At 63.7% G+C, this 24,041-nt stretch overlaps 1 protein-coding gene across 8 annotated transcripts in view; it reads right to left on the bottom strand.

The window, feature by feature from the left end:
* Positions 1-4,498: 4,498 nt before the first annotated feature.
* The window catches only part of PLXNB2 (plexin B2), a 29,047-nt gene continuing 9,504 nt past the window's right edge, over positions 4,499-24,041 (bottom strand). For 4 of the 8 annotated variants that reach the window (XM_034643790.1, XM_034643792.1, XM_034643794.1 and 1 more), the window contains 36 exons: positions 22,021-22,073; positions 16,776-17,862; positions 16,230-16,412; positions 16,015-16,143; positions 15,305-15,405; positions 15,080-15,206; positions 14,576-14,729; positions 13,921-14,035; positions 13,732-13,840; positions 13,549-13,650; positions 12,947-13,039; positions 12,614-12,695; positions 12,372-12,532; positions 12,117-12,265; positions 11,849-11,957; positions 11,610-11,746; positions 11,311-11,481; positions 10,831-10,960; positions 10,485-10,712; positions 10,190-10,366; positions 9,905-10,044; positions 9,685-9,785; positions 9,283-9,512; positions 8,995-9,176; positions 8,615-8,681; positions 8,320-8,466; positions 7,697-7,853; positions 7,464-7,564; positions 7,293-7,377; positions 6,996-7,150; positions 6,752-6,912; positions 6,528-6,675; positions 6,109-6,173; positions 5,840-5,915; positions 5,447-5,521; positions 4,499-5,367 (listed from right to left, as the gene is read on the bottom strand). In XM_034643790.1, coding sequence (XP_034499681.1) covers positions 5,263-5,367; positions 5,447-5,521; positions 5,840-5,915; positions 6,109-6,173; positions 6,528-6,675; positions 6,752-6,912; positions 6,996-7,150; positions 7,293-7,377; positions 7,464-7,564; positions 7,697-7,853; positions 8,320-8,466; positions 8,615-8,681; positions 8,995-9,176; positions 9,283-9,512; positions 9,685-9,785; positions 9,905-10,044; positions 10,190-10,366; positions 10,485-10,712; positions 10,831-10,960; positions 11,311-11,481; positions 11,610-11,746; positions 11,849-11,957; positions 12,117-12,265; positions 12,372-12,532; positions 12,614-12,695; positions 12,947-13,039; positions 13,549-13,650; positions 13,732-13,840; positions 13,921-14,035; positions 14,576-14,729; positions 15,080-15,206; positions 15,305-15,405; positions 16,015-16,143; positions 16,230-16,412; positions 16,776-17,849 — 5,526 coding nt within the window. In that variant the 5' untranslated portion in view covers positions 17,850-17,862; positions 22,021-22,073 and the 3' untranslated portion in view covers positions 4,499-5,262. Of the gene's footprint in view, positions 5,368-5,446; positions 5,522-5,839; positions 5,916-6,108; positions 6,174-6,527; positions 6,676-6,751; positions 6,913-6,995; positions 7,151-7,292; positions 7,378-7,463; positions 7,565-7,696; positions 7,854-8,319; positions 8,467-8,614; positions 8,682-8,994; positions 9,177-9,282; positions 9,513-9,684; positions 9,786-9,904; positions 10,045-10,189; positions 10,367-10,484; positions 10,713-10,830; positions 10,961-11,310; positions 11,482-11,609; positions 11,747-11,848; positions 11,958-12,116; positions 12,266-12,371; positions 12,533-12,613; positions 12,696-12,946; positions 13,040-13,548; positions 13,651-13,731; positions 13,841-13,920; positions 14,036-14,575; positions 14,730-15,079; positions 15,207-15,304; positions 15,406-16,014; positions 16,144-16,229; positions 16,413-16,775; positions 17,863-20,570; positions 20,632-21,226; positions 21,251-22,020; positions 22,074-22,490; positions 22,540-24,041 lie in introns of those variants that run through there. The other 4 variants (XM_034643791.1, XM_034643796.1, XM_034643789.1 and 1 more) reach the window with 4 other exon arrangements.

A 24,041-nucleotide genomic window follows, 5' to 3' on the forward strand; every position in this document is an offset into this window, starting at 1 on the left:
CGGCGGCGCGGGGCGGGGCCGGGGGGTGGGTGGTGCGCGGGGACCGACGCGCGGCTTCCTGCCCCTGCCTGGCGGCGGCCCGGCGAAAACCAGCCCTGCTGTCCCCTCCCCGGCTCGGGGCCGGGGCCGGGGCCGCTGCGCCCGCGCTGGGGGAGGGACGGCCGGTGTCCAGCTCGCCGACCCGCCCGCTTCTGCCTCCTGGGGTCCGCACTTCCCCAAGTATCCGCCCGCATTCTGTGCTCGGCCGGGCACCGCCCCACCCAGGACGCCGCCGCCTCGCACCAGCCTCCGCTCCCCGCACCCTCCTCGCCGGCACCCGAGCCGGCACCTCCGGTGCACGCATCCCTCTTCTCCCACCCCTGCTCCGGGCCCTGCACGACACCCCCCTCCCAACCTGCTCCCTCAGATCAGAGAAGCCAGGGCAGAGATTTCTTCATCAATATAGAAAAACTGGACACTTGGTTGGATAGGTCCCCTGTGGGGTGGACAGACAGACGCGCCCTGGATCCTGGACTCGCTGGGCTTCCTTCTCCCTTGGAGACCGTTCTGGCTTTGGCGGTGTGGTTCGTCACCTGGTAACCTTCCGTGGACCGATAGCGGCCTCCCTCCCTGGTCAGGCCTGGGGACCAACCCTGTCAGGACCAGGGACAGCGGCGGCGCCGGGGACCTTTGAGGTGCTGTACCCATAAAAGGCTATCCCCCAGATGGGTCCTTCTTGGTTCCTGGTACCTTTCGTCCTTCTAATCCGTCCCCCCTTCAGCTGTCACCTCTTCCAGGAAGCCCACCCTGACTTTCCTAGGTACTGAGGAGCTCCTCTGGTACATAACCGCAGTTCCTCCTCCGCGCACGACACGTTTCCTCGTGTCCTCTCACAGCCTGGAAGGCTGCTGTCACTGACGGGGGAATGTTCTTCATTCCAGCGACACGGCCTCCCAGCATCTGTCTCGCGCTCTGGGCCCGCGCATCTTTACTTCCCACTTGAAAGTGACAAGTGTTCGGAGACAGCGTTGCCCCCGTGATAGATGCCCCCTGACTCTCTCTGTCGGGAGAGCACGGGGTGGGGGGGGGTGCTGCCGTCTCCCAGGAAAGTGGGCAATCGGGCGCTGTGTTGCCCGACCTTCTACCTCGTCCAAACAAACTAAAGCCCGAGTTTTTATGTGAAATCTCCTGATTTTTAAATGTTGGCAGCCAAATTAAAATAAAACGTGTCAACGCAGTACCGGGCGAGTGCAACCGGCCAGCGAACCCGGCCCGTGGCGTGAGCCGAGTCCCAATCGCGCCGGCCAGCCTTGCACAACCTCGGCCAAGTCCCGAGCCATCCCCAGCCTCAGTTTCCCGTCTGGGAGCCGGTGTCGGCCGGGCAGTGATAGGGTGAGGACGCCGGTGTCCCCTCCCGCAGCCGCCCGGGTCCTCGCCTCCGCGGGAGTCCCCGCCGTGCGGTGAGTTTCCCGGGCCGGCTGAGGCGCGCGGGGTTTTGTGCGGAGTCGCGGGAGCTTCTGCTTATGGCGGGGAGGAGGCTGGTCCAGCGGCGGGCTGCGGACGCCTGCAGCGCGGCCGGGAAACCCGGCGGCCTTTGTTTGCGCTGGGCGGGCGGGCCTCCCCCCCGCACCCCCGGAGCAGGTTCCCATGGCGACAGACCCCGCCCTTCCTCCCGGGCCGGGGGGTGGGGTTGTGCCGCCCCGAGGGGAGCCCGGGCCCGGCCTCTAGGCCCGGCTCAGAGAGTGAGGCCAAGCGGAGACCCTCCCTGATTCACCCCCGAGTGCCCACCTGGCCCGAGGCGGGCAGATCCTGGCCAAGCTGGCTTCTGGGGAGGGTCGGGGTAGTAATACTGCAGAGGGGTAACCAGGGGGTTTCCAGTGGTGCTTAGGGTGGGGAGAGGACACAGTCAGGGCTGGACAGGTCAGGAAGTCCCCTGAGGGGACACCGGTGGAGCCAAGTGTCCACCACAGTCTTGCCTCTCCAGGACTGAGCTTGACTCGAGGAACCGAAGAGGATAGTGGCCAGGCTGGAGGGTTGTGACGGGCCAGGTGGGGCCACAGCAGGGATCTCATTTTTTTTTTCTTTGAAAGATTGTGTGAGAGCCAGCAGGAGCAGGAGGCAGGGGGAGAAGCAGACTCCCCACAGAGCAGGGAGCCTGGGATCATGACCTGAGCTAAAGGCAGGCCCCCCGCTGAGTGAGCCACCCAGGCACCCCAGGGATTTCATTTTTGTCTCAGGCTGATGGGGAGCCCTGCTGGACATGTTCCCAACACCATCCTGGCCACCAGGTCTAGAATGACTGTTGCGTGGTCTGGGTGAGAGAGGCCAGAGCCTAGAGAAGTGGGTGGTGTGGAACAGCGGGTGGGGGGGGGTGTATGATGGCAAGTGCCTCAAGAGTGAGCCGGGGACACAAGTGGGGAAACCGGGCAGAAGAGCTTCCTCCCCAGACACCAGCCCTGGGCCCCAGGACTCCCATCCCTGTCTCCCTCCACCCTCCCCTGGGATTCGCAGTCAGTATCAGTCAGTATCGAGATCCCACTTCTTGTCTCCATGTCCACTTTTCCCTTCCACTGGTCCAGGTGACCCTGTTTTTGGCCACTTGCTGCTCTCCTGGCTGCACTTCTCCCTGAGGCCAGAATGAACTCCCTGCTTTGATCCTGTCATGGGGGCCAGGTGATTGGGGGGGGGTCATCCTGTTTAGCAAGCAGGGTATGGCCTTAGGCTGTTTTCTGCAACCTGGAAAGAAAGGTCATTGAGGTTGTATGTGGCTTCCTTCCATCCTTGCCTCCCTGCCCCCCACATTAGGAGGAAATGGGGAAGTGGAAACAGGAGGGTGGGTCATCCCTGTTTGTCCGCATCCTGACTACTCGGGGCTGGCCTGTCCCCCCTCCCCCCGCCGCCTTGCACCCCAACATGCATGCCCAATTTCTACCCTTCACTGGTCCCATGGAAGGACAGCCCCCCTGGATCTCTTCACACTCCTGTCCCCCAAGGGGGGTAACCCCATCTGTTGGACCTGCAGCCCTTCCTCTAAGCTTCACAGAATGTAAAGGGGTTCTGACTCAGCTCTTGCCTGGCTGTCCAGTTTGGGGGGGCGGCAGGAGTGGCTTGTGAAGGTCCAGTCTGGAAGCCAGGCCTCTATGTTCCTGCCTCCCTGCCCCAGGCATCTGCAGCTTAGTGCTTGCAGACTGTGTCCCACCTGCTTCTGAACAACTGAATCTCGGGGAACTGAGTGTAGGTCATAGCCATGTCATTTAGGGTTTCCTGGGGTGGGGGATGTCAGTTGGTTGCCTAGTACCCCTTCCTTGTGGGGGATATCCACACCTGTTCCATGTGGCTTGAGTGGGGCTGCCCCCGTGCAAGTGGGTCGTGATCAAGGCCTAACCCATCCCCAGCCACGACGATGCCCCAAGTGGAGGAGACAGTCTGGGCTGGCTGTCAACAGCATCCCCACTGTCTGAGGACATAGCAGCACATGCCGGGAAGCAGTTCAGACAAGCGGAATCTGAAAACGTGTGAGCGCCTGGATCCAGCCGTATTTGAGGCTGGATCACCACCGTGTCCTGGTTCTGGAGCCACCAAATCCCCTTCCGCTGGGTTGGTGTCCTTGGAGCACAAAAGCTCTCTGGGGCAGGCCCTCAGCAGTGTGAATCGATGGAATGAAGGGCCCGACGTGTCGTTGCTGTGTGTGTGTGGACACGTACATGTGCCCGATGGCTGTGGGATGGCACATCTCAATGCTGCAGCCCTGCATGCAACACGGGGATCCGGAGCCTGCCCCCATTACCAGAATCCCAGACAACCCCCTCCCTCAGGGAGCGGCAAAGTTACCCTCACTCTCCGTTACACAGCCCTTCAGCCTTACTTATGTCCTAAGTCATCTTGGAGCTGTTCTTGGGACCAAGGAGCTGACCCTAATGGCCCCACAGCAGGGGGGACACAGGGCCCTCTCTCCCAGAGTCCCGCCAGTGTCTGGTGGGGTCTGCATACAGCAGTGATTTAATGTGCGCTGGCTGGACCGTGCCTGGGAAGTACCCCCACCCTTAGGAAAAAGGACACCGGTCCCTGAGAGCTCAAGGTCCAGACCGTAAACTCGCACTGCGCCACACCCACCCAAGGGGGGCGGGCAGGGCCAGTCACTCAGCCCAAGGAGGACAGGCGGGGGATGTCTCGCCACCAGATGGCGCCTGAACCACCCAATCCCAGGCACCTCCCCGCCCCAGCCACCTCCCAGTCCCCGTCTGGAGCCAATCTGTTCCGGGATCACCGTCAGCCTCTCTCCAAGCTCCAGACCTCCTCTCCCAGCCCTGGGGCAGGGAAGGCAGGGAGGGCAGGGAGGGTGTGGACTCCACTGCTCATTCCCCTGCCCCATTGCAACGCTGGTGGTCCGGAGCAACCACCTGCCCACCTGAGCCAGTGTCCACAGAGGAAGATCTTAAGCAGGAGAAGCCTGGGAATGGAGGCCGGCAAGCAAGGAGAGCCAGTCTGCGGCCGCCCCAGGAGGAACCCAGCCAACCAGCAGAGTGAAAAAGACAGCTGTATTTGATTTACAATTAACAAGATTTACAAAAGGGGGTGGGGGTGAGAGTGGTCCTGGCAGAGCTGCTCGGACCCCTCAGACCTGGGCCTTCAGGACAGCCTGTCTGACAGGCGCAAACCAGGACCCCTGTCTGCTGCGGTCCCTCTGGCCACCTGGGCCTCGACGTCTGACGTCCAGTTTGACCTTAGAGGTGGGGCCCGTGGCTTAGAGTCCACCCAGAGTGCCAGCGCCCCACAGGGCAGGCCAGGTGAGGTCAGGAAGGCATCGTACCGCTTTACTCCTCCCGTCCCGGTGGGGCAGACAGACACAGTCTGGGCGCTAGGCCCTGGGGGCTGCAGGAACTCACCCCCCACCCGAAGAGGCCAAACCCAGATATCTGAGGCGGCTGCTGGTGCTCAGGGACGGGGAGCTGAGGCCCAACGGCCCCCAGCGACCCAGCGCAGCGCCAGGGGCGTAAGGCACATTCGCGAATCACTCTGGAGGTGTGACAGACATCTGACGCTGGTTCTACTGGAGGGGCTGGTGCTGGCGGGCACCTGGCGCTATTGCTCAGGAGAAAGAGGCTACAGACGCCAGGCACCAAGGCGAGGGCTCCCGCGGGCAGCCACACGCGGACGCCCGGGGGCTCTTCCTTTGCTGGTGAAAGGTAAGGGCCTCACCACTGTGGCCTCAAGTTCCAGGGGCCGCCCCATGCCTGACACGGGGTGTCACACACCTGTGCCCGGAGACAGTGGCGGCAGAGGTCAGAGGTCTGTGACTTTGTTCTCGAGCGCAGCCGCGATCTGCTGGAGGCGGAAGGCCAGCTGCATCTTCTGGGCGGCGGGATCCTCCTCCAGGGCGTTGATGATCTGAGGGAGGGCCATGTCAGACTGCAGGCCAGGGAAGGGGACCGCCCGAGGGCTGCCTCCCCCGGGGGGACACCCGTACCTCGTCATAGTACTTCTGTGTGTACTGGTAGAGCTGGTGCAGGGCCACGAGGGTGTTGAGGGAGTCTGTGTGTGCCTGCAGGCGTGCGGACGGGGATGCGCGTGTGACCCAGGGCAGAGGAGCAGGCAGATACGAAGGGTCCCAGACATGTCGGAGGGATGGGGCACGGCCACAGATGGACATACTCCCCCATCCACACAGACACACTGCTCACAAACCCTGTCCCCAGGGCACAGCATTCACATGCGGGGGCCAGTCCACCTGCCCCCACCCTCTGCTTCCCCCGCCCCGCCCCCAGTAGTCTCTGCCGCACTCAGCAGGGGGCTTTGTAGGAAGGGTGGGGGTGCTCCCTCTGGGGAGGGTCAGTTGGTGCAGCCCCGTAGCTCCTCTTACCCGGGAGATCTCTGCCAAGTGTGTGTTCATATCCTGGTCGCTGACCTGCACTGTCTGTCTGATCCCCTTGTAATAACTGCAGGGGTGCAGGGGTACGGTCAGGGCAGGGGTGGGGCCCTAGGAGAGGGGTGGGGCAGCGGGTCCCGGAGGCTGGACCTGAAGCTGCCCAGCAGGGCCCCCTCCCAGTCACCCGCTGGAAGAACCCAGGAGCCCCCGGGTGGGGTCGAGAGTGGGCGCCCGGGGTCTGGCTGGGCGAGGGGGGCACTCACTCCTCCACCATCTTCTTGTACGTGGAGATCTCCTTGGCATAGAGCAGCTTGTTGCTGGGAGAGTCCTGCGGGGACAGAGCCAGTCACCCACCCGCAGGACAGAGAAAAGAAGATGTGTGGGAGACAGAGGCCCAAGTGGGGAGCCAGCCTAGCCACAGACAGGAGGGGGCTTCCAATTCCGTGGGTTCCACATGAAGCGAGGGTGGGGGGGGTTCCCAGGCTCTGCCCCGGCCCTCGACTTCCCACCTGCCTTCCTCCTGAGCCCACACCCCAAAGGGACCTCCTCGCGCCATCACAGCCCTGGCTTCCCCCGGCCACACCCCCACACCCACGGACACCAGCCCACGCAGTCCCTCCCCGCCTCCTGGTTAACCCCTCCGGCGCCCCACCCCGCAGAGCCGCCGGCAGGGCGCACTCACGCGGCTCAGCTTGTGCTCCGTGCGCGTGCAGGCGTCCATGAAGGTCTGCGCGATGACTGACAGGGAGGCGTCCACCACCTCGTGAACGTGCACGTCGAAGATGAAATGGGGGTTCTTGAGGATGTTCACCCAGAACCGCAGCGGTAAACTGAGGCAGAGCGACAGGGGTGAGGGGCTGCTGAGGCCCCGGGGCGGGGTGGGCGGCAGGACGGGGGAGCCCCCACCTGTTGGTCTTCCAGATGTGGATGGTGTCCTCGTCCTTAATGTCGTGCTTCTCCGCCTGCTCGTCCAGGAAGTCGAAGAAATACTTCACGGCCGGCGGCACCGCGTGCCCGGGCGCCAGCACGCTCTGGAAGAAGTTGTCCACGAACTGCTGCAGCGTGCCCTGCGGGGTGGGGGGAGGGCTCAGCACAGCCTGGCGGGCGCTGCCCCGGCCCGGCGGGAGCGCCCACGCGCACCGCGGCCCACCTTGACGGAGAGCAGGCGGGTCAAGTAGATCTCCGTGATGGCCTTGGTGCGCTCCTTCTCCTTCACGCTGCCCCGCTTGGACCTGCCCTCGTCCACCTCGTCCGTCGGCCGCACCAGGTGCCACACACGGTTCTCCTCCTCCAGGAGGGCGTGGCCTGCGGTGGGGGGAGGGCACTGAAGGACAAGGGCTAGAGCTCAGTAGCCCCCGCCCCGCCGTGGCAGCACAGGGCGGGCACTGGTCCACACGGACCTCCAGAGCCCACACCGCACAGGCAAAAGGGTGGGGGATGGACTCACGCTCCCCAGGCAGGTCCGGCTGGCTGTCCTCTGGCTGTTGGGAGACTCCCACCGTGGACAGGATGAGAGTGGCTCCGTCGCGGACCTGGGGCACGCAGTCATGAGGGCGGGCCTCGCCCCAACTTGAGGCGGGGAGCCCAGCCCTCCCCATGCCCAGCTGTCAGCACTCACGTTGTAATGCATCAGGGTGTTGATGCGTTTCCACCGGCCCTCCCGCTGAGAGGTCAGGTCCAGGTCTGACAGGATCTGGGCTGTTGACCCAGGACGCCACTCTGGAAGGACACAGCCCAACACCTAGAGCCCGGCCACGCAGCACCCAGCTCCCTCTGGCTGTCCCTCCACCCCACCTGCCCTGCCGGGCTCTGAGGGCACCCCTCCCCAGGGAACACAGGGGCCTTGCTCACCAAGGACCACGCTGTCAGCCTTAGGCCAGCGGGAGCACGGCTGCGTACGGTACACCTGGTCAATGATCTTTTCCTTGACCTGGGAGATGGTGTCGCAGTTGAGGACCTTGACTGGGACGGCGTCGGCCCCTTCATCCTGGACAATCACGCTCACCGTCTGCCGGAGGACACAGGGTGAAGAACCCGCATGGGGGCCTTGCTCTCACTGCCCACCCATGGGGGAGCAGCCTCGGGCCCCCACGGCCACACCCCCCGGTGGCGCAGTGGGGGTGGCTCTGAGCCCCCAGAGCACGCCGGGCAGCCTGGCCTGGCCCTGCCCCAAGCCCGGGATCAACAGGACAGACACGAGAGTAGCTCACGGAATGGCTGAGCCCTGGGCTTCACGAGCCTCACGCCACCTCCCCAGCTCAACACCAGACACACGTGGATGCCTGGGGCCCCGAGGCGCAGCTGACCAGGTGCCCGGGACACACCGAGGACACACATGCAATGCTGGCTGAACCCAGCTGGGCCCACATGAGTCTATGAACAGCATCCAGCTTCTGGGACCGAGGCCGGCCCACAGCCCGGGGACACTGAGAGCAGTCTCTACGCCCTGCCCCGGCCCCCGGCCCAGGGCTCACCAGGGGCGCATACTCCACGTCATCCCCCAGCAGCCCCGTGTCGTTGAGGGTGTATTTGGCCTTCTTCTGCACAGCGTCTACTGGCCCCTTCTCCACCTGATGCTTGATGGCCTTGAAAAGCTTATATAGAGGCTCGCCCGCACTGTCCTGGACAACAAAGGGCATCTCAGCCATGGCGGCACTGACTATGCCGGACCCACCTGGAGGTGCTCCACGGGCAGGTGGACGTGTGGGGGCAGGGCAAGGGGAGCACCTCAATCCTCCCCCACCCCTGGCCAGGCCACCCGGAACCCACCTTGAGGTACTGGTACAAGCAGATGGACATCCAATTGGACAGCATCCTTTCTACCACTGTCTCAGACCTGCAGGAGCAAAGCGGTGACACCCGAGGGATCCCTCAGTGCCCCTGGGCCCAGCTGGCTCCTCCCGGCACCCACAGCACTGCCATTCAGGCCCTGGGCCCCCGTCAGAGTGCACACACACAGCCTGGAGTGACCAAGTGCTGGACTCATCATCTTTCACCCCACCCCAGCCCGTGCTAATGCCAGGGGATCAGCAGAGACTGCCGCGCCCGCCACCCCTCCGCCCCTCCGCCCCTCCGCCCCTCCTACATCTGCCTGCAAACCGGGATCAGCCCCGCCCGGCCCCGCCCCTACCACCCAGGCGCCCACACACCTGCGAAGCATCAGCTTGGGGTTCTTGGCCACCACGTACTGCTCCATGAGCTCCAGGAAGAGTGTGCGCATGATGTCCGTGTAATACTCCAGCTTCCCGTGCAGCGCCACCGTCAGCAGGGACGCAAAGTAGACCTTGGCACGGGCTGAGAACTCGCGCTGGCTCTCCAGCGTGTGGATGAACTGCAAGGGCCGCCAGCCAAAGACCGCATGAGCACCGTGGCCTGGTTTCCCCGCCTGTGGCCCGGGCTCTGCCTGCCGCACCCCCCACAGGCCCGGCCCCACTCACGGTGACCAGGAAGGACTTGCTGTTGAGCAGGTTGGAGAACTGGTACAGCGCCTGTTCCACCACAGGCCGCCGCGACTCCGGGATGTCCAGCCTGCCTGTGATCATCACATCCTTGTTGCCGTCCTTGGAGGGCAGGAAGAAGACGCGGTCGGTGTAGGTCTTGTAGTCCAGCACGGGGATGCCCGCCTCGTGCACGTCGTTGGTCTGGTCCTCCATCTCGATCATCAGGTCTGGGGGGAGGCCAGGGTGAGCCACGAACCGCTGGCCACCCCGCCCACCTCTGCGGATGCAGCGTCTTTCAAGGCTGTCCTCCCCAGCGTTCCAGTCCCCAAGAGGTGCCCTTGGGGACCCCGGAGCCTGGGCAGCCCGAGGATCCTGCCTGCCCCTGCCAGGCGATCCTACCTGTGAACTCCTTCTTGCAACGGTCGCGCACGCTCTCCTCCAAGCCCTCCAGCTGGGACTTGATCTTCTCGTATTCACGCTCTGCCTGTTGGCTCTTCCTCCTGCGGGCACAGGGAGGTTAACGGGGCCTGGCCTGGGTCAGGCCGCCTGGCGGCTCCGAGTCTCTGTGTCCTGCTGGGTGTGTGGCCAGAGGGACCAAGCAGGAGTGGGAGGGGCTCACCAGTAGCAGTAGACAGACACAGCGATGACCACCACCATGGGCACGATGACCAGCGGCAGGATGAGGCTGAGAGGCACGTCGCTCACCCGCGTGTCGTACTCCACGCGGCCCAGCACCCACTCTCGGGAGCCAAACTTCACCTGCAAGGTGGGCGGGCTCAGCAAGGACGGGTGTGGCTGCATCAGAGAACTCACCGTCTCTGGCCTGCCCTGGCACACTCCCCCCGGGTGCAGAGCCGCAGCCCCCCCCCAACCAGCTCAACCTGCACCATGCGGCCACACGCACAATGAACTCAGGCAGGTTATGGGTCGTGTCCCGCTTCTGCCGCCGCTTCGGGGGGGGCTGGACCTCCGGAGGCTCGCAGTACAGGTCCGTCTCGGTCAGCGTCTTCATGACGCAGCGCTCAGCGCCCACAAAGGCCTCGGCCTCGTGAAGCGTCATTGCCTTGTTCAGATTGGTGCCCTGCGGTGGGGGCAGGTCAAGATCAGGGGCCGGGGGGCGTCAGGGACACTGGGGCCGACTTGGCCCAGCCCTCGCGCTGCCTCCCCTGCTAACCCCCCGGGCTGTGGCCAGTCCTCACCCGGGCATGGATGAGCTTGTTGACCTGCTTCTTGACACCCCCCGTGAAGTTCTCAAAGGTGGGGTCGGCCACGTACTCAAAGGCACCGGCCTCGGTCCTGAGCAGGGCCCGGTGCCCGTCCATCTGTATGAGTGCCGTGAGATTGTAGGCTTCGGGCTCCTCAGGGACCGCCGGGGACGAGAACACGACCTTGGAGTCGTTATAGAATACGTACTCCGTGCCCACGACCTGCAGGCCGAGCGAGGCCACGCCATCAGGCCGTGGGGCACAGGGCCCGCCCCTCCCGCCGCACTTCCCGAGGGGGCCGTGTTGGAGCTGGGTGTCCCCTGCCGGCACCAGCACTGACCGTCACGGGCCGCAGAGGTCCAGCCTCCCGCCGCCGCTGCCAGGACTGCAGAGGCTCTGCTATGACCACCATGGCGAATCTCTGAATCAGGCTGAAGCCCTGCCCCGTGATGTTGATGCTACGGCCACCACTGGGGACAGGGGTGGGCAGAGCCTGAGTGGGCATGACTCAGCAAGCCGAATTCTGGGGGCTGGGGGAGGGCCCTGAGTCCCTGATCCCACTCCGCTCTTGGGGATCCATGCAGCTCTGAGACAGGACTGTGAGCATTGCCATCGCTTGTCAGAAGTGGGGGGGCTGCCCATCTGGGTTTCCAGGAGGAAGCTGATCTGGGGGTGCAGTGGGGTTTTCTGGAGGACCAGCCCTACATCGTCACAGCCTAGCGGGCAGAGAACGCCTGGGAAGCAGGGGAAAGGGGTGGGTGTGGTGTGGGGTCCCCGAGCTGGCACCGCTGCCCCCGGGGGGACAGGGAGGTCACCACACCTGACAAAGCTTCGCAGCGGTTCGAAGGCCCGCAGCACTGGGTTCTCGCGGTAGGTGAAGACAACACCAGGGCTGGGCACCCGGGAGCCCCCGTAGTAAATCTCCAGGGGCAGCTCCCCCAGAACCGGCTGCGGGCCAGTGACACACTGGAGCTGGGCCCCAAACTGCGTCCTGGGGGTGGGAGTTGCAAGTCAGTGTCGACCCCAGCCCCAGGCCAGGGGGTCAATGGGTCCCACTGCCCCCCCCCCAGGGCAGACTCAGGGTCCCAGCCAGGAGCCCAGCCCGCAGGTGACACCCACACTTTACAAGGGACGTCATTGAGGGTCACCCGCACGTCTTCCTCAGAGCCTGTGTCCAGGTGGGCGCCATTGATGGTCAGCGTGGTGCCGCCTGCCTGTGGCCCCTGCTTTGGTTCCACGCTGAGGGGCTGGGGTTGCTAGAAGAGCACAGACGCATTTGCATCAGGGCTAGGGTGTGGAGACCCCACCCCACCCCACTCAACATGCAGTCCTCAGGGGTCGAGAGGCCAGGCCCTTACCTGGTAGGTGAACTGCACGTGGGGTGGTGAGTGACCCAGCTTCCCATTGACGTCCACCACGATCCCCCCTGTGATGGGCCCCTCGGCAGCCTCAACAGCGCACACGATCCTGGGTGATTAACACACAAGGTAGGACGACGCTCACCTGTGGGTGTGCAAGTCCTGGGCACCCACACTTACCTGGATCCCACCCTTCTTCTCCATACACCCGGTCACCTGGCCCCCCCAGCCCAGCCAATGGAACCCAGGCTTCGAGCTGTCCGCTCACCGGGTGGACACGGAATAGCGCTCTGGCTCAAAGACGCAGTTCTGGCCCGCCACGGTGACGCCCCTGACGTCCTCTGCTCTGACCCCCAAATTGGACCCAACGATGGTGATTCGAATGCCCCCGCCCAGCGGGCCCGTCTCGGGATGGATCTGGAATTGGCAGAGTCCAGGTGACCCAGCGGCTTAGACCGGTGGGGGTGCATGGGGGCAGCGGCCAGGCCGGAGTCCCTCCCCCCAGGCAGGTACAAGGGCTCACCCTGGTGATGACGGGTGGCGGGCACTCGGAGGTGGTGTTGCTGCAAAGCGCCTCGTACACACACCCGCTCTGCCCCGCACACCACACGCACTTGTACGCGGGGTCAGCCGCCAGGCACAGGCTGCAGTCGCTACGGCCAAAGGAGCAGTTGTAGAGGGTCACTGTGGAGGAAGAGGCCGGCAGTCAGCGGGGCCACCCTGCTTCCTGCTCCCCACCCAGCCCCAGCCGCCCACCCCACCCACCTTGGAGCTTGCTGTCGACGTTCTTGTCATAGGACTTGACGTACAGGTGCAAAGGCAATGTCTCGTTGGCGTCATGGGACAGCTGGGGGGACACCAAGAGACACATCGTACTCCCTGATCCCACCCTTGGGTTTGGCCCATGTAGCCCCCCCACAGCCGAGGGGCAGCAGGGGGAGGCCTCCAGGTGGCAGGAAGCCGGAGCCTCAGACACACAAAGGATCACTTTGATTCCAGGAAGGCGGCAGGACACACAGACATCTGCACCCCCACCCCCGCCCCCAAGGCCCTTCCTCGGGATCCAGCAGCCTGGCCTGCCTGCCCTGCGAGCCGCACCTTTGGGGTCCGAAAGAAGAAGGTTCCCGGTTCCTGTGTGCTCACTGGCTCCTCAAACTTGAGCAGGTCACTGCCCACGTGCAAAGAGGAGCCCTGCAAGGCAGTGTGGTCAGGACACCCCAGACAGGCTTCCCATCCTGCCCTCCCGGAACCCTCTCTGTGCCCCACACCATCAGTTGGCACTCCCACCCCAACCGATCACCAGCTGCTCCCAGACATACCCGTCACGGTCAACCCTGAAGCATGGCCCTGCTCCCGCCTCACCAGGTAGCATCCCAGTTGCCCAGCCACTCAATCTGCTTGTCCCCTGCTCTCTGCCTGTGTTCTCAAAGCCCATTCAAATGCCCCCACATTCCACTGGCCTCTTTGCTGCCTTCTGTCCCCAAATATACGCAGAGCACCTCCCCCATGTGCTGGGTCCCGAGCCAGGGGAAGCTCGAAAGCGCCCCAGGCACTTGGACTTGAGTTTTGCAGGAAAATGGCCCTGAAGGAGCCCCGTGGACACTGCACCAGCCCCCGTGGCCCCTGCCGGCCCTACCCCCAGGCATATCTGCATTGGGCAGGCCCTACCCCCAGGCCAGCACCCCACAAGCCCCTGCTACCTTCACCGTGTCCAGGTTCTTGCCCTGGAAGGTGATGTCCGTCTCGTGGTTCATGGGGATGACCAGTGGGCTGGGGTTCAGGAACTGGGGGCAGCTGTCCTCCTGGAGAGAAGAAGGCCGGTCAAGGGCTGCCCGGCCACGGCCAGACAGCCCAGCTCCCGCACGGTGCTCACAGCCCCTCACCATGTGGGCGCGGACAATGCCATCCTCCGGGTTGGGGGAAGCCTCCCGACACTCGTGGTATCGCAGGTCCCACTGGCAGGTCCAGCGGTTGCTTGCACAGGAGATGCACCTGCGGGACAGGGTGGTGAGGAGCGCGGCGCCTACAGCGGGTGCTGGGCAGTGGGCACAGTGGACCAGCAAGACACTCACGGCAGGTTCTGCGCCAGGCTCATGGCCTCCCGGCAGTCATAGAAGGGGTACAGGTGGGAGGTGAGGGAGATGCTGCCACGTCGGAAGAACAGCTGGATGTTTACAGCCACGTGGTCTGCAGACGGAGGTCAGCACAGCATCAGGCAGGGGCCTCAGAACACCGGGCAAGGCTGGCGTGGTGGGGGCAGGGCGGAGGGGGCACCGGGCCTCCGGAGCCAAATCCTCACCCCACTCTAGCTCTGCGGGCCCAGGGTGGACACCCCTGGTCTGTGACCTGCACTGGGCTCAGCCGGGCCCGCTAGCACTCAGTGCCGGCTCCCTGCTCTGTGCTCCCGGACCGTCTCTGTCCCTACAGGCACTGAGGGTCATGGTTCCTCAGCGTCTGGGGCAGAGCACCTGCCAGCCCTGCCGTCACCAGCAAGCCACCCTCCTGACCACAGTCGAGCTGGACAGGGCTGGGCAGCTGGACAGCGAAGCCCAAAGCCAGCCACCCCGTGGCTGCAGCAGGACGTGGCCCCCGCACCCAGGGCTCGGGGGGCCCGAATCAGAGCCGCCTGTGGGCCTCCTTCTTGATCCGCCCGCGCAGGTGCTGTCTCCGCGCGGCCTGCACCCCTGGGACCACAGGGGCCCACGCAGCAGCCGCGTGGGGCCTCACCCTGGCCTGGTGGTGTGTTAGGAATGGTGCGTGGGGAGTTGCAGATGACGGCATCCCCCTCCACACGGGCAGGGTGTGCCGGCGAGTCACCGAAGAGGCACAGCAGTTCATCCTCCTCACTCAGGGCTGGGAGCGGGCTGACAGTCAGCTGCACCTGGCGAAGGGCGCGCAGCTCACACCAGGTCCTCTGGCGGGGCACATGCCCGCTGTCCTGTTCCCGGCACCGCTGTGTGTGCACGAGCTGACCCCACGGAAAAGACTCCGTCGCACTGGGAACAGGACCCTTTGCGGGTACCCCAGCAACTCTGGAATGGCGCCTCCCCAGGTCACAAGGGCCAGGAGAACCCGACAAAGGAAAGGCTCCCCGTTCTCAGGCTCAGCACCAGAGCCCAGGCCAGAGAGAGAGAAGACGCCACGGGTCTCCTCATCGACCCAAGAGCCCTAGGCCAGCAGGAGCCCCACCTCTGCCCAACACCCGGCCCCTGCCCGCCCCCCACCACGCACCTCCCCCTGGGCCCGTCGGCTCATGTTCTGGGGCTGGGCCCCGGTGATGGCTACACAGGACTCGTCCCGGCTCCACAGCCAGTGGCCGCTCTCCTCAGCCCGTGAGCACTCGGCCCTCCTGGTGCATCTACAGGGGCAGGGGGTGGCCTCAGTCCTGGCACCAGTCAGCCATACTCCCAGGCCCCCCGGGACAGGGCCGAGACCCCTGGAGTCGCAGGCACTCACCGTCCCTCAACGACGCACCAGCCGCAGTAGGGGTCCTGTGAGCTGTGGCACTGTTCGCAGGTGGGATAGTTCAGACAGTCCTGCACGGGAAACCGGAACACCTAAGAGCAACAGGACAGTGAGTGGGACGATGACAGCCACAAGGACCTGCCTCTCGGGCCCCAGATAGTCCTGGGGGTCACAGGCTTGATCCCACATTTATATCTGAGCCTTAAAAGCCTGATAGGAACGTGAGTCTTATTGGCAAGGGTCCAGGAGCAGCTGCCCTCCAGACTCTGAATGGGCCTGCCCTGTAGCTATAGCTGGCCCGGGATAACGTAGAACCCCAGAAAACCATGGGGGTTTCGGCTGTGGTTCCTCCCCGTGCCAGCTCAGGCCCTTTAACCCCACTCCCTGAGAGAGGCACCTGGCAGACCTGGGTACTCCCAAGACCACCTTGAAGGGCTCTCATACCAGGCCTCCAATAAAGTGAGGGCCTCGCCCACGTCCCACACTGTCTGAGCTCACAGGGCTGCACGGGATCCCTTCCGCCAGAATGGAACTGGGGCAGGACCACCGACAAAAACGAGTGTCAGACCCAAGGAAGGCACTAGAGAGACACAGGATCAAGATGCCACCGGAACTCTTGCTGTCCTCCTCCGCACCTCTCCAGGCCTCTCACAGTGGCCTGGACCACCGCGGCCCCTTCTCCAGGGGCTCCACAGGCCCACCTTGTCCTGGGTCATGGCGTACAGACTGGCCAGGTCCGGGGACAGCACCAGGTCCCGCCTGATTCTCTTGTTGATCTCCACGAGGATGGAGCCATACTCCGAGGAGTTGCCATCTGGGGCAAGGTACACCTGTGGGCACCAGGGCAGGCACGTGATGTGGGGGTCCTGCGCGGAGAGCCCCCTGGGAGCCGCCCTACCCCAGCCCCAGGCCTCACCTTGAGGACCCGGCCATCGGAGGTGCCCAGGAAGGCGATGGTGTGGCCATTCTCAGCGGTCACTGTGACGGCTGTCAGGTTCAGGCCACCACGCTGCAGCACGGCCGTAGCGGTGAGTCCGTCTCTGCTGCCCAGCGGGTAAGGCAGGTGCTCAGAGCCACACGGGAAGCTCTCACTGGCGCCCTGTGGATCGTGGTGTCAGCTCTGGGCACAGATCCCCGTGCTCTGAACGGCCTCCCCACGGAGCTCCCAGCACTCATCGCCCCCACACTTGTCCCCAGGACCAAGGGCCACGGAATCAGGACACCGTCCAAGTAGGCACTGCTGCACGCCCGATACCCAGCACGGGCCTGGCACCGAGCAGACCCCTGGAGGAAGCAGTGCCCGCACGCGGGACCCAACCACAGTGACATCTCCTACGCAGCCCCCCCACTGGGCCCTCACAAGCTGGGGGGTCAGGGACACAGCCACGCGCAGCGGCAACACGCAGACCCACACGGAGGCACGTGGGCCCGGCCCGTGGGACAAGGTGCTGAGGCCACGTACCAGCCCGTGGCCGCCACACTGGATGTCGCCGTGGAAGGGCTTGTAGAAGGCGTCACGGCCCGCCTCCCGGGTGCCCGTGTAGCAGGCATTGCGGTTGGCCTCCATCTTGGCATGGACCTCGTCCAGCGGGAACAGGCAGAGGCCCGAACGGGGTCCCCCACCGCTCCGGCCATCCTTGCTGAAGACGGCATACAGCACCCTGCTGGAGCTCAGCACAGCCACAGAGGCCGCCAAGCAGGTGCCAAAGGCAGGGGCCTGGGGGTCGCTGGGGTCACGGCACTCCAGGTCCATCTCCAGGTAGGAGTAATAGAAGGGGTCTTGCTTGCACATGCGGGCCAGGAGCGTGCGGTTACGGGGCGGGTGCTTGTCCTGCTGGTTGAAGACAAAGAACACGTACAGGCCGTCCTCAAAGGCAGCCACGAACTGCTGCGTGTTGGTGGACAGGTATCCCGCCTTGTAGGTGGCGTGGTCCGTGTAGGCCTCGAAGGCCTCCCTGCCCTCAGCCCGGTCCAGCAGGCGGGTGCTCACGATGATGCCATTGTCATGGGGCCCGTTGCCTTTGCCCACGAACAGAACCCTTTCTCCACCGGGGCTCGTGGCGCTCACCAGCCCCACCGTGGTCACGCTCTCATCGTTGCTGGCCACGAAGGACTTCTCGCCGCTCCCGTCCTCATAGAAGAGGCGCGTGGAGATGTTGCTCAGAGCGCGAAGGGCGCAGATGCCCTTGAAGAGGCTGCCGCACTCGACGAGGCGCTTTCCGGGCGGGTCGAGCACCAGGAGTTGGTTGACGTTGTCGGTCTGCACAGCCTCGTGGCACTGGCTCGGCTCGATGGGCGGTGTGCACTTCTTGTTGTCCAGGGCCGGGCCCGTGGCCGCCTGCTGCTCCAGCTGCAGGTCCGCACTCAGCTGGTAGAGTGCATTCACCGCCCCCAGGTACACCACGCCCGACGCCTCGTCCACAACCAGGTGGTTCAGCTCGGTGTCGCTGCGGAAGATGTCCAGCTTTCGGGGCCGCAGGCCTGCACCTGTGCCCGCCAGGCCTAGGAGGGTCAGGGCCCAGAGCTGCAGAGCCATGGCCCCTGGCACCCTGCAAGAAGAAAGAAGGGTCAGGGAGCCCCAGCTTGGAGGAGCCACCCATGCAGAGGAAGCACCCCCCCCAAGGGCCTCTCCAGACCCTGCCCAAAAAACCAGAACACAGGCCAGTGAGGGTCAGGGCCACGCAGGATGCACCAGGAGTGCCCAGCCCCTTCTCTGCCTTCCTGCAGGTCTGCCCAGACCCACCTGTCCTCCCCCTCTCTAAGGAGACCGACTCCCAACCCTTCTCCAGAGGTTCAACCTACAGCCCAACCTAATGACCAGGGGCCGGCCACCACCACTGAGTGCGACGGGCATGGGTGTGGCTGCCCCTGAGGACTCTGCCCTGACCTCACCTCCGGGCTCTCAAAGCACCTGCAGGGCACCTCCAAGGCAACGGAGTGCCTCCTCCAGACAGTGTCCCTGGCAGTCACGCATGTGTCCTCCCCACACCTTATGAGCGCAGGGCTCCATAAGCACCAGAGCGCAAGCCCGGGCTGACCGGGCACAGGCCCCGGACATGCAAACAGCTGACCACACAGCTGTCCCACACCTGACTCTCCGCACACGGCGCGATCCGACAGGAACACGGAGGAACCAATGGAAAGGGGGAACCAGCGGCGTGGAGTGGTGCCAAGCACGCACTTTTTCTGTTTAAGGAATCTCTACACCCCACATGGGGCTTAACTCACGGCCCCAAGATAAAGAGCTGCACACTCTCTGATTGAGCCAGCCAGGTGCCCCTGGTGCTCATTGGTTTACAGTTGCCCGCCAGAGCCACCCGGGCCACAGCCCAGCCCTGCGTCCCCATCCACCTCCCCTGACCTCCAGGGCCCCCTGCCCCGTGAAACAGCAGGGGGCCAGCAACAATGCATCACCCTGCCTCTGCTCTCTCCAGGGCAGACACTCAGGTGTAGGCTCGCAGAAGGCAGAACCCTGGGAGGAGTTTCCAGGATGCACCGACTCCCTGAGAGGGGGTGTGCCTCGAGTTTACAGGAGGGTGCTTCCTGCAAGGCTGGGGCGGGCCAAGCCGGTGTGCAAGTGTCTGAGCACATGTCCTGCACCTATGCAGGCCCATGCATGTGTCCATATGTATAAGGGATGAGCTGCTAAAGCCAAGGGGAGACCGTGTCACCAAATTAGAGGACCCAGAGCATATGTGGTTCTCCCTCCCCAACGCAGGGACACAGGGATCTCAGGGAAACTCAGGGCCGTTCTGCCTCTAGGCCTCTTCCTTCTTGGGGCTGTCCCAAGCCTCCCACTCTGGTGACCCTGCTCTGTCCTGGTCAGAACCCCCTGTACCATCCTCTGCTGGCACCCCACAAACTGCCCTCTCCAGAGGCGTGCATGAGCGCTCGTCCTTGCAGCCACCGTAATCCTCCCCGAGGACACCTGCGTCTGGCATGACGTTTAGGATGTCCGGCATTGCCCTATGCCTGAGTGGGACCAGACCCAGATGGCAGAAGGGAATGAGGGGCCTGACCCCAGTACAGCCCACACTGCACTCGCAGAGCGGCTGGCCCGCTCTTTGTGGCCTCCTTAAACACCTCTGCCCTGAGTATGCGCTTTTTCCCTGGAGAAACAATGACTTTTCTACGACCCTGTCAGCATCCTGACCTGCCCCGTGTCCTGTCCACCTCGTCCAGGAAGGCAGAAGAGCATCTGTTCTGCTCCTTGGCCAGAGGAGACAGTTCTTTGGAGCACTGGCTCTGGGCAACGCTGTGTTTACTGGAATGAGTTAGCTTTTCTCTTGGAACCTGTGATTCGTCCATCAGGCTGACTTCCTTCTTTGCTCGGGCCACGAGGAAGCCCCTGCCCGGGCTGTGGCTCTTTTCCAACGCACCCCCCCCCCACCGCCCGGCATCTCTCTAAGTATCCACAACCTCCCTCAAACCTCTGGAGGAAGTATAACTAAGAAGCAACCAACTGACAAAGCCCTCTCTACCTCAGAATCCCTGCAGGGCTCTGGCACGGGCAAGACGCAGGGGCTGGGGAAGATGCCCCGCTCAGTGGGGCAGCAGCTGCCCCTGCAGAGAACCCCCACCCTGTACTGCAGAGCAAAGTTCTTGCCTGGCCCCGGCCCCCTCAGGTCACTCCTCACCAGCCACTGGAAAAGGGGCCACCCACAGGTCAGCTGGAGGAGGTCCAGAAGGGGAGACAGCAGGGACCTGGTAAGGAGCCCCTCAGCGCCCGGGGCAGAAGGCTGGGCAGTACCAGGGTGAAGTCAAGGTAGCCCAAAGCAGGACGGTAGGAGGAGCACGAGGGTGACCCCTGCGCTGGGTCACCAGGCTGGGGAGATGATCACGCCTTTAGTCAGAGACAGGGAGACTTCACAAGCCCTTCAGGACATCCCACTGAATGGCAGGGATCCCACCGCCAGACTCCTCTCCTCTGGGGGATCCCCAGGCGCGGAGCCGGGCTGTCCCTGAGTCTGAGACTGCGCAGAACCAGACGCAGCCACCAGGCCCTGGCCCAGGCCCTGGCCGCACAGGCACCCACGGGCACAGTCACTGCCGCGGTCCCTCCCCGGTCCCTCCCCGGGAAGGAGAGGGCCGCAGGACCCGCCCCCTGGCCCATCCCCCACCCCCGGGTTTAGTGCTGCGCCGGGCCCAAAGTCCACTCTGCGGCGCCGGCGAGGGCGAAGGGGGTGGGGGCGAGGGTGGGCCTCCTGGCCCCTCGGCCTCGTGCCCAGGCTGGCCCTCCCACACCGGCCCCGCTCACCCGCGTCCCCGCGTCGCCGCCGCGACCCTGGCCCCTCTCGGCTCCCACCCGCCTGCTGGAGCGTGGAATGAATGGAATGTTCCTGGGGCCCAGGGAGGGAGTGCAGGCGGGCGGGGACGGGGCGCGGGGGCGGGGCCGGAGCCCAGGCCACCCCGGCAGGGGCCGGGATCGCCCACGTGGACCCAAGGAGCCCAGGGCCCCTCTGCTGGTCTGCAAGCGGGGCCAGGGCTTGAAGACATAGCTGACCAAGTGGGGGAACTCTTGGGGCACTCCTGTTCTGAAAAAGCTTGTCCTGGACCCTCCCTCTGCCCGAGAGGCCCCCAGGTCTGGTACACATCTGCTCCTCGGTACTGTGTATGTCATCAAGGAGAGCTGGACCAGAGCCTGCCACCGGCATTAAAACCGGCCCAAATACCGTGTGCCGGCCACCACCCACGCTCCTGCCCCAGGACCCCTCTGGGTGGTGCACAGAGGGAGACTTCAATCCTAGTGTTGCAAACTCACCCTCACCCAGGCTGAGCCCAAGTCATCCAGGGTGGCAGGAGGGACTTGGGTCACACTCCAGAGGCAACAGCCTGCCACCCTCCCTCCCTTCCTGGATAAACAAAGCCTCAGGTGACCTGCCTGGCCAGGTCCCTGAGCAAAGGGTGACCCACCTGACCAGGGAGACCAAGTCACTGTGTGGGCAGGCGCCAGGCACAGCCAGCAAAGCTTCCTGCCGCTAGTGCTCCTAGTGTTTCTGGAACTGGCGCTTCCTGTTTTGAAAGCAGCCCTAGGACCCCTGGCTCACCGGGGCTGGCGGGGATTTCCTCAAGGGCATCAGACGGCCTTCTTCCTGGCTGAAGTCTGGAGGTGCACTTCCAAAAAGCTGCACAAACGCCAGCCTGTTGCTGGCCCAGAATATGTCTGGACAGGCACTCCTCCCCCAAGCCCAAATTCCCAGTCCTCGTGTTCCAGAATCCAGCTCTCCTGCCAGCCTCGCCGTGGAGACCCCCCTCCCAAGGAAAGCCGGTCTCAGAAAACTGGGGGCAGGAGGCAGGGGGACTGGCTAGCAGTGGCCCCCATGGACAGGACACTTGGGTTTGTTTGGGTTTTCCTTAAAGATTTATTTATTTGAGAGAGAGAGAGCACACGCATATGCGTGTACACCCGCTTAGGGGGGCAGAGGGAGAGGGAGAAACTCAAGCAGGCTCCGCACTGAGCACAGAGCCTGACACAGGGCTCAATCCCCCGACCCTGAGATCATGACCTGAGCCGAAATCAAGAGTCAGAGGCTTAACTGACTGAGCCCCCCAGGTGTCCCAGGGCACCTGGTTTGTGCACACTGGGCCCAGACAGACCAGAGCCTCAAGGTCACCGCCCACAGCCAGCGGAAGGCACCTCCAGGCCACTGTCTGTGAGGCTGTTGCCCCCCACTGCCTTCCCCAGGTGGGGCCCAGCCTCCACTCACCGAGGCTCCAGTAGTCCAGCTCAGTCTCTGCTCTGGGCCAGCATCAAGATTCTCTAGGAAGCAAAGGAGAGCGGTCTCACCACAAGCCTGGCCAGCCTCCACCTCTCTCCTCTGCTCCATGTCTGGGGGGCGCGGAGCTGCTCAGGGGATCCCAGCTGGCCTTTGCCGTCCAAAGGAGACCCCCGGCCTCCTCTGCCTCACGGCCCCTCCCTCAGACAGCAGCCTCCAGGTCCCTTAGGCCAGCAACCCGACACACACCCACACACACACTGGTCTTTCCAGAATACAAGCCCGACACACCCCTCTCTCTGCTCAGAAAGGCCCGGGGAGAAAGGGGGGAGGAATAGCTCCCTTTCATTGTAAGTCTGCTGGTACCATTGGCCTTTTTAAAACTAGGTACATATATTTGATCAAAATATAAATTGCTTCCTGAAAAATAAGCATACGCATGACCCCCAAATTCTACTTACTAGCTGTGTGACCTTGGGCAAGTTACTTCTCTTTGCCTCACTTCCCCATCTGTAAAATGGAGACAGTCCTGGTGAACTCCCCCAGGAGTTTGTTACGGACTAAATGATTCATTCAAAAAAGCCTCAGAGACCTGTTACACTGTAGCACTCAGTAACACTACCTGTTGTAGCCTATCGTCTCCTATAAATACCCACGTCTGTCAGCGGGGGAGACCTTGCAAGGATACTTCTTGGCATGGTTTATTACGATGAAAATGTAGCAACCGCCAGCATCCAACCAGAGAACCCCCCCCCACACACAAACCCAACCAGGCCCACACAGGGGGGTCCCGAGGAGCCCGAGGAGCCTAGATATATCAGGGATGGCCGCGGAACAGGATCCCATGTGTCTCCAGGGGTGTGTGTGTGGACATCAGTTTAATTGCTGAAAAGTTCCAGAAGCTTCCTCTCAAACTGAAAATAGTTGTAAAGCCTGGGGGCAGGGAGGAGGGGACTGAGATAGCAAAATAACTTGATTTACCAATTTTTGGAAAAATTGTGATGAGGAAATATTCACACATTGTCTAAATAAAAAGGGGTTTATACCTGATGATAACAACTGCCTCCCCTCAACCCCCTCAGCTCCATTCTGCTTTAGGATATGGCTTCCTGTACTCAACCATGGTTCCCGGCCAATCCCAGCCACTCTCCACATCCAAGGGTCAGCCACTCCTGACCTCCCCTTTGGCTCCCAGGCTGGCTGCCCCCCGCCCCTCACCACTGTGCCTCCCACACTGTCCTCCACAAGCACCGGGCCCCCCCCCACCCTGTCCCACAGTGCCCCGCGCAGTGCACTCTATCTAACCTGCGTTCCTGCAGAGCAAGACCCAGGACAGGACCTATGGCAGATCCAAGCGAGACCAGCTGGGGCAAGGAGGGCAGGGCAGCGGGCATGTGAGCACAGTCCGAGGGGCTCAGGGCTCTGGGTGCAGGGATGAGGGGTGTCCTTTTGCCAAAGGTACTGAACGCAACCTTTGTGAAAGGAGCAAGGGCCACTCCACAGGCAAATTCAGGGGCCAAACCACCGGCCGTCAGTATGATGCAGTCTCTTGAGAAAGAGGGGGCTAGCCTGGCCTGGAAGCTGTGGAAACCTCACCGGGGTCCACACGGCACACGGACTGAACAGTTCACGCAGACCACCCACCTGAAGGGACAGCATGCCAGCCTCCGCGTGCCCCTATGCCTGCTGCCCAACCTCCTCCATCTCGCCTCTGAACTTCAACCCAGGGCTTGCCTTTGAATCCCCAGCCCCCAGGCAGAGGGTGTGTGTGTCGTCTGTCCCCTGAAGGCGACGCGAGGCAGGCTGGCCTCTTCCCGGGGACACCCTCCTCCCCAGCCTACACACCCTCACCCGCCCAGACGCCACAGGCACACACCCCCCTCCGGGGACCTGTCCTGAGTGACCCACTGACCGCGCTGGGTCCTGCTCTCAGACCCTCGCAGAGGCAGCCCACTGACCCCACCCAGCGCCAGGCTCGTCCAGCTCCAACTTCCCGCAGAACGAACGCGGAC

The sequence above is a fragment of the Ailuropoda melanoleuca genome, chromosome 15, assembly GCF_002007445.2.
Source record: "Ailuropoda melanoleuca isolate Jingjing chromosome 15, ASM200744v2, whole genome shotgun sequence".
NCBI classification, from domain to species: Eukaryota; Metazoa; Chordata; class Mammalia; order Carnivora; family Ursidae; genus Ailuropoda; species Ailuropoda melanoleuca.